Source organism: Fulmarus glacialis, unplaced genomic scaffold (assembly GCF_000690835.1).
Source record: "Fulmarus glacialis isolate BGI_N327 unplaced genomic scaffold, ASM69083v1 scaffold2422, whole genome shotgun sequence".
Taxonomy (NCBI): Eukaryota; Metazoa; Chordata; class Aves; order Procellariiformes; family Procellariidae; genus Fulmarus; species Fulmarus glacialis.
Window position 1 is genome coordinate 33,756 of NW_009197023.1, and position 8,420 is coordinate 42,175.

The 8,420-nt window shown below is 40.9% G+C and overlaps 1 protein-coding gene across 1 annotated transcript in view; it reads right to left on the bottom strand.

The window, feature by feature from the left end:
- NUP98 (nucleoporin 98kDa) overlaps nucleotides 1-7,962 on the bottom strand; it is a 38,305-nt gene extending 30,343 nt beyond the window's left edge. The window contains exons 1-8 of the mRNA XM_009572375.1: nucleotides 7,846-7,962; nucleotides 6,968-7,069; nucleotides 6,562-6,741; nucleotides 5,716-5,855; nucleotides 4,511-4,618; nucleotides 3,669-3,852; nucleotides 1,354-1,517; nucleotides 439-576 (exon numbers count right to left, since the gene is read on the bottom strand). Coding sequence (XP_009570670.1) covers nucleotides 439-576; nucleotides 1,354-1,517; nucleotides 3,669-3,852; nucleotides 4,511-4,618; nucleotides 5,716-5,855; nucleotides 6,562-6,741; nucleotides 6,968-7,069; nucleotides 7,846-7,918 — 1,089 coding nt within the window. The 5' untranslated portion in view covers nucleotides 7,919-7,962. The remainder of the gene's footprint in view (nucleotides 1-438; nucleotides 577-1,353; nucleotides 1,518-3,668; nucleotides 3,853-4,510; nucleotides 4,619-5,715; nucleotides 5,856-6,561; nucleotides 6,742-6,967; nucleotides 7,070-7,845) is intronic.
- Between the last annotated feature and the right edge of the window lie 458 nt (nucleotides 7,963-8,420).

Sequence of the window (8,420 nt, forward strand, 5' to 3'; positions counted from 1 at the left end):
ATTTGCAAGCCACATGCACCAGTACCTGGCAAGCACCTTATGGAAACAAGTATTTTCACTCCATTAAAAGCAAAATGACTAAATATCAAGAATCAAAGTCATCATCACAATTTAAACGTCTGTATTTTCAACACTACGCTGAGGCATCCCTAGCAATATATAGGCAGTGAGATGTTCAGTCTCTCTTGCCGTCTTTTATCATTGAAGATATTACTTGTTAAAAAAATTATTTGTGCAACACTAGTTCTATGACCCATGCTTATATTGTATCCTTCAGTTAACATAAACCCACACTATTTTTGCATCTTAGGCATCTTAACTCATAAGACAACGCTACTTTCAAGGAGGACAACACCCAGGAACAGGACTCTGAGCCATTTGTTTTTATTTTCATTTTTTTTAATTCTTTTTTTTATTATTATTAAGATACAGACATACCGAACCGCCAACACCAAATCCTGTGTTAGTTTGTCCAAAAAGACCAGTTCCGGTTCCAAATCCAGTACCAGCATTTGTATTGGCAGCTGTCCCAAAAAGGCCTCCAGGCTGTGAGGGCTGGGTTACCCCAAAGAGACCCTACAAACAGGAACCAGGTTAAGATAATGCTGCAACGCTTTTCGAAGTCTAGCACTGATGAGAACAGAACCAACACACAAAGTCAGTTAATAAAATGATGCTACAACATTAGCCCTCTTTCTGGGGGAAGATGATGGGTGAAAAGCATTTCAGAAGCTTTAGTCATTCTCCAAGAAATTAGTTACAAAAAGGAAATTTTAAAAAAAAAAAAAATCCAAGAATTTATGCTCCAAGCTTAAAAGGATACTGGAATTTCCTCATCACTTTGAGTGAGATGGGAAAGAAACATTTCAGTGTTTTCCGGGAGAAGCCACAACATATTCAGAAAGAATATAGTACATTTAGAGCCAAAGCCCCTAGCTGTGCAACAAGTTACAGCTATATAGCATCTTTCTATCAAAAGAGCCCATGAATGCTGCTCATTAGTCACCAGAAAGTACAGAATTGTTAATGAATTCCCACAGAACATTAATAATAGAATTATCTGTGTGAACATCATTGGAAATACTTGAATTGATAGAGCAGACTGCTTAAAGAAAGGAATGGGAAAGTTATTTGTTAAAAGCTGGATTGCTGTCCAACTATCATGAATGAAAAATCTTGATCGGCAGGAAGTTGCTAGCTCATACAGAAGCGTTTAAAGCTTTGCATCCTAGTTTTATGAAGCTGTACTACAATTTGAGGAAGATCTGAAGCACTGTACCGCAGCCTCCTCTGTCTAGCTGGAGTAGCTACACCACAACTTAAACCTGTAAGAGTTCAAACAATTTATCTTACCATTGTGTTCGTGTTCGGCTGCCCTAGAGTGCTGGTATTGACAAAAGAAAAGCCAGTGTTCTGCGTTGTTGTGGCTTGACCAAATGGTTTGTTAAACAGACTTGTAGTTTGAGATTGCTGACCAAAAAGACCCCCTGTTGTTCCTGTTCCAAAGCCAGTCGTACCTACAGCATATAAACGCACTGGTTAAAAAACCCTCAAGTATTTATCCGAACCCACTACGTTTCCACACAGCACATTCAAACAGGAAAAAAGATGCTTCAATTCAATGGAACAGCAAAACATCCAGTGTCATCAATACAGCACAGCATCTGCGTTCAGATGGAAGTAGTTCGTATTAGATATTTCCTCAGGTTCTCCTCGTCCTAAAGTCAGTGTGAGCATAACACCCAAGAATTACCAGCAAGTTTACCTCACAGATAGACCTGACCAAAAAGATACCAGCTTCAATATGGTCAGTTTGTTCTTCACTGTACAAAGAAAACCGTACCATGAGCGCCTAAAAGGAGCTCACTGGGCAAGACGTGGGCAGGCAGCCAGCACCCTACGCACCAGTTCTGTTTCATAACCCACAAAACTACTACTACAGAAACTTCTACCTGAACTTCAAACACCTTCTCCCTTTTTCTCCCCAAAGGAAAAGGGCTGTTTACATGTGATATGGTAAAAACGGTACACACATAGACAAAAGCTTTTGCTCCTTCTCACAACTGCCACTGCTACCTCTGCAGAACTAGGTGCTTTCTTTGGAGTTGACAGCATGAGAAATGCATGACGCCCAGCAAGGCTGTCAGGCTGAGCAGTCCCTGTATTTTAATGAACCATACCTTCGCGGGGTGCAGAGGTATATAGCCACCTGTACGCTGATCCATCTCAAGGATAGCAGCTCAGCTCAACCCACACAGACCTCAAGCAAGTCCAGAGATTAAGCCTTGCAGTGCCTGTCATTAAGGACAGATGCAATTCTAACCCAAGACAGCAGAGCCTTTCTTACAGCAGATAATCGCTTCTGTTTCTACAGACCGTAGTATTTTGATCTTCTGTTTACAGTCTAAATTCCACAAATACAAGTATCTACTTACATTTAGGTTTGCAGCAGAAACTAATAAAAAGAGAATTCGTGTTTGAACTTTTCAGTGCTGTTTGTTTTACGCTGAATTCAAAAAGGTCCACTAACTGGTTAGCCCAACTGACCTGCAACTACGAGACATGCAAGCACTTACGTGAATTAGTTACTGCATACCTGGCTTTTAGTTTTTGACTAAGAATGCCAAAATGGACAGCATGAAACCAGGTGTCGTGATTTAACCCCACGCAGCCGCTTGCTCACCCCCCCCCTCCGGTGGGATGGGGGAGAGAATCGGGAGAGCACAAGTAGGTATACTCCCGGGTTGAGATAAAAACAGTTTAATGATTGAAATAAACCAAAATAGAACAGTAACAGTGAGAATAACAACAACAACAGAATATACAAAGCAAGCGATGCACAATGCAACTACTCACCAACCACCAACCGCCTGTCATGAACAGGGGCGGAGCCCCCCCCCACCCCTGGGTACAGGGGGCGAGCCCCCCCACACCCCTGGTTTTTACACTGAGCATGATGTCACACGGTATAGAATACACCATCGGCCAGCTGGGTCCACCACCCCGGCTGTGCTTCCCCCCCTCCCCAGCAACAGCCAAAGCATTAATGGGCCATCAACGCTCCCTTCACACCAAACCCAAAACACAGCACACCCCCCAAGCTACCAGGAAGAAAGTTAACTCTGTCCCGAAGATCCCTGCCGGAATCAGGATGCCAGGGTGGCACAAGATATGTGTGGCAGGTCCACATCCTAACCCTCTCTCGGTGGAGAAAAGCTCCTGGCAAAGTCTAGTTAGGCTACTATAAATTAACTTGTCTATTTCCAGGGAATTTATGTTCGCTCATTAGCAGAAGTAGAATCTTGACTTCACCATTAACCAACTGATGCCATAACCCTACCGATCACTAGCAGTATCCTGGTGGTTTTACTTCAAATTGTTTTACTCGCCCAGGTGAACTAGCTGACTTTCTTGTAAAGCCAGATGCTCTAATGAATTGTTTTCCAGCAAAACTTGGGGCATGCAGAGGAAGTTTCCAAACCCTGAAGAGTAAGTAAACAGAGCTTTCTATGGCAAAGAACTGACTACTGAATGTTGATAATACAACTAGTAAAATTCTGAGCTCACACCAGTGTTTCCTCATCTTTTTTCGTTACAGAATTTTAAATAGCTTAACAGAATATTTGCACATCCGTTCACAGTAATGACAGTGGGCAGGCAGTACTTACTGGTTCCAAAAGCAGTTTTATTCTGTCCATATGAAAAGCCTGTGTTAGTAGTAGAAGAGCCAAAAAGTCCCGTAGCTGTACTTGATGTAGCAGTAGAAGACCCAAACAAGCCTGCAGCTGCTCCTGCTCCTACAGGATTTGAGGGACCTTTCCTATTTGCTTGGTAGTCTTCTAAACGGAGTTCCTAGTAAAGGAAAATCCAGTTCTCTTTACAGTTTCTTTTTACACAGGATAAGGTTAGAACAGTGTCATTAGCATGTTTACACAGCATTCAAGCCCATTCCAGGATGAAGGTACCAAGAAAAGCTGTCACACCTACATTTTTAAAGAGGATACCATAAACAGGATCTAAACTTAGATGTACCTCTGCAGTTCATGTTTGGGCTTCAATTTTACTTCCCAGAGCTTTTTTAGATCTTTTGAGTAGAAGACCTGTTTTTATGTATCAAATAAGTCAACTTGAACAGAAAGGCTTTGGGGTTAAATCGTTGGGAACAGTAATTTATACTAAACAACTGTGAGTTTTGTCCGAGATTCTGCCATTATCTCAGCAGTGTAGGATTGCTCCCAACAGGACATCTCACCCTTCTGGTATACAGCGAGATGGAATTTCAGCTCTTCAGAAATTGCAGCATTACGCATTTAAAAACTTATTAAACGCAATTAATATGGCAATGCATTAAGTGTTTTACTTGATGATACCTCTCTTCCGTGAGTGATGCAGATATTGAAGGTTGTACTCATATTAAGAGGATACTTATTACCGCCAAAAAAAGCTCTACTAAACCAACGCTAACGAACAGCCAAACACGATAAGTGTGTTTGAATACTCGTTGACTGACCTCAAGAGATTTGCTTTCGTATTCTTTCATAGCAGTAATACACTGGTGCTTGGTATTGATGTTAGTGCTAACTCCAGATTTTACCATAGTATCTGTACCAGTTGGTGGCTGCAAGAGAAGAGGTTAAGAGATCAAGTTTAAAATCCAGATAGACTTCCGTTAATACAGTTAGTACCCTCGTGGCAGATGCTCTTAAAACCTAAATTTAAGCACAGGACCTGTATTACTGTTATCTGTACAGCTGTGGCCTCACCCAGTGACGAGGCATGTTCAGAAGCAATCAATAGTGGAATTTACCCTCCTAACAGCCAGAACAACGCAGTACAATTCATTTTTCAGTTTCACTTTAAAAGTAGTTTACCTGAACTTGTGATACAAATCCTCTAGCTATTCACAGATTTCATTATCCCCCATTTTTTCAATTGTACTACAAAAGTACACATCAATGCCACTCAGACTACTCAACCTCATCGCCACCATTCTGTCTATGTCCCGAAGTAACAAACAAAGTCTCAGTCTGTTAAATCAGCTCAGGCTAGAAATGAAGAAGGCCAAGATTTGCATGAACAAGTACCTGGGAAAAAGAATGCTTCTTTCCAACTGGTATCAGTTACCCCATTTCCATGATGGCTTCCTTTCCAAGCCACCCTCCATTTTCAACTGCCACAGAACTTTCAAGACGTTATTCAACCCTTTCTTAAAGGGAACTCATCCCGAAAACACAGGGGATCAGTCTGCACATTTCAATTTACATTTCCAAAGCCATGCTGACTTATAAGAGAATTGCATCTATTTTGACCCATTCCAAGATGTCTTTAATCCTTATTGCTGTTAGCATTTGGCTGAATTCTGTGGCACTTCCTACCTTCCCGAGAAGGCTCAATTTTAAGAGCTGGTTTACCCCTTCAGCTTTAACACAGCTGTAAACCTAGCAAGTCTAGATAGGGCATTACTCCATGGTGTTTGAGAAGTTTGTCAAATTTAGAATAAAAAAAAAAGTCTAGTTCCTTGGAGTTAGTTATACATCCTATTTTCACTGCAAGAGTTCCACTAAAGAGGATGTTTTTACATCATTTCAGAACACTGCATACTTGCATATGAACGACTCATTTTTAAATTTCAGCTCAGTGACTAACACAGTAACTGCAAAATTTAATGCTTCCTACAGTAAACAGGCTTGATTAAGAAGGAAAAACAGAACTTACATTAAACTTAATAGTTGTGCCAGTTGGAGCAGCGGTGAAACTAGTTGGGCCGAAAAGAGAGCCAGATGTACTTCCAAAAGGATTGGAAGTAGTGTTAGTGGTTCCAAAGAGACCTCCACTGCTGGTACTAGTTCCAAAGGCTTAAAAAAAAAAAAAACAACACAGTACTAAAACAAACCTAAATTTTAAAACTTCAACCCAAACACTTTATTCAAGTTACAAAATAGTTTGGAAATGGAAGAAACTGTTAGAAAAAAAGATTTTTACAGCTGAGCTGGAAACCAATAATGCAATATTCTGCTGTACAAGACTGCCCCAACCCATCACCCCAGGAAATACTAGAATAACCACAGCAGCCAGTTTCATTCTACAGCTGACAAAGCTAAGAAAATTACATGTATAAAGGGAATCAGTGAGGTTTCTTTTCTCAGAAGTGTCTGCAAGCAGTTGCTTTTGCTTCAGGGAATTACAGTAGCGCTTAAGAGGCATTTCAAGCATTCTTCTGCCAGAAGCAAAACCAACTGTAACTGCTCTACAACAGCAGAATAAAAAGTTAAAATCAAGCAGCGTCAAAAGATACTTAAGAATAGAAAATGCCAGCCCACCACCTTTTTTAGCTTATTTTAAAACTTATGGCTAGAATCACAGCTATCGATTTCTGTAGCATATCAGGCTCACTCTTGGCTACTGTGGACCACAATAATGTCACTATATTCTTCAGGAGAAAAAAACAACCAAAACCCCACATTAACACTTGTACCAGATCCACACGTACATCCAGCGTTCTGTGCTCTTCAATCAAAGAAAATAAGCAACGCTCAAGAGAGATGCAGTAGTTTTACTTACTTCCAAACCCAGCTGGCTTATTCTGTGCAAAGGCATTATTCTGGGATGAGAAGAGGCCTCCACCAGTGCTGGTAGTTCCAAACAGGCTATTTGATGTCCCAGTTGACGTTCCAAACCCAAAGCCAGTGCTTGTGGAGGAGGTGGCTGGCTGATTAAATGTAGTCGAACCAAATAATCCTCCTGAAGACAGAAACAGACTATCAATCATTTGCAATCATCAATTGCTTGGGGTTTTTTGGTTGTTTTGGGGTTTTTGTTGGTTGGTTGGTTTTTGTTGGTGCTTTTTTTGATGGTTGCTTGGTTTTGGTTTGTTTGTTTTTTTTTCTTTTCCTCCCCCCCCACCTTTTTTTAATAACATCCTTCTTTCAGGATTGCGTTCTGCCCTACAACCATAACACAACAATACCTGGTTTTGTCTGTGTACTCCCAAAGAGGCCTCCAGTATTATTGTTCGACCCAAAGGCTGATGTTCCAAATGCTCCTCCACTTGTAGTACCAAAGCCAGCATCTGAAAATCAACATTGCAGTTTAGATGAAACCACATTCTAAACATGTATACTAGAAACTAAAAGCTGTCACTGCCTTTTTAACTTTCCAAAAGTTTGTGCACAACTACCTATACATTAGTGTCTAGCATATGTGAAGTGGTACAATTAATACTTCTACAAAGCTCTTGAAGCAAAAGGCGACAAATATTTGAGTCAGCCACTTCTACAGAGTGTAAAGACACTCCTCTGCAAGGCCTCTACCACTTTTTACGGCACCTGGAAGTTGCTCTTCTCATACCTTGGTTTAGGAGCAATATAAACAGAACTACTGTTTCCTTCCTAACGAATAGGGCATACGCACCAGTTTATAGTCTGCTTTAATGGCTAAAAACTCACTGTGGTGTTTACTATGTGTATCTCCAGAAGATACTCCTCAGATTACATGCTTTTTCCTTCCAAGTCTTCCCAACGTATTCCAGTCCTGATTGAAAGAATCTTTCCCCCCACACTGGCAAGATGGCCTTTATCTAAGCATTTGAGTTTCCACTCCTTTTATAAAAGGAAGTTTCAACGACTGTATGGGGAATCCTGTTATCTACCCAAATTAAAAGCTTGGTTAGTGGAGAAGCCTAGGGCTCCTGAACCTGATTCACTGCAAAGCGAGCGAGCTGGACGGCCTAGCAGCACTCCAATTCCAGCACACACAAAGAATCACCACCTCCATCTGATCCTCTAGCTGCACCTCCAGAAAAAAATACCTTAGGTACTGAAAAGTCAGTTTAGATGTATTACTTACTTTGACCAAAAGTTGAAGTTGTCCCAAAGCCAGTGCTGCCTCCAAATGGAGTTCCAAAGGATTTGTTAAACATTTTCAGGATGTATCAGGTTTTTGCCCTAAACCTGGAAAGAAGAATTCAGCTTTTATTTAAAGCTTATCTTGAAAACTTATTCTTCATCTTCCTCACTGTTGATGTAAGCCATCTAATTAGAGTACTTACACCATAAAATGCATGACAGCACATTTAAGTCACACTAAGCAATTTAAAACACAGTCAGAACCCTAAAAGGGGCAAGAACACTAATACTTTATTAACATCACAAGTAAGCTGCCTTCCTTAATTATGGCTAGATTCTCTGTACGTCTTACAGACTGAAAAAACTAATAAATGAAACTACTCTCCTGATCCATGTGTTCTCAACAAAATCCTCTAGAACACCGAACCCTAACAGCACTTCCCACATCTGTTTCTACTACATTTCATCCACACCAGGCAACACAAACCCATTTTTGCTCAGCCATCTCAATGCCTGAAAGACCACCCCGCCAGAAAGCTTCTCTAAGAACATGCGCAGGGATTTGCATTGCACTAC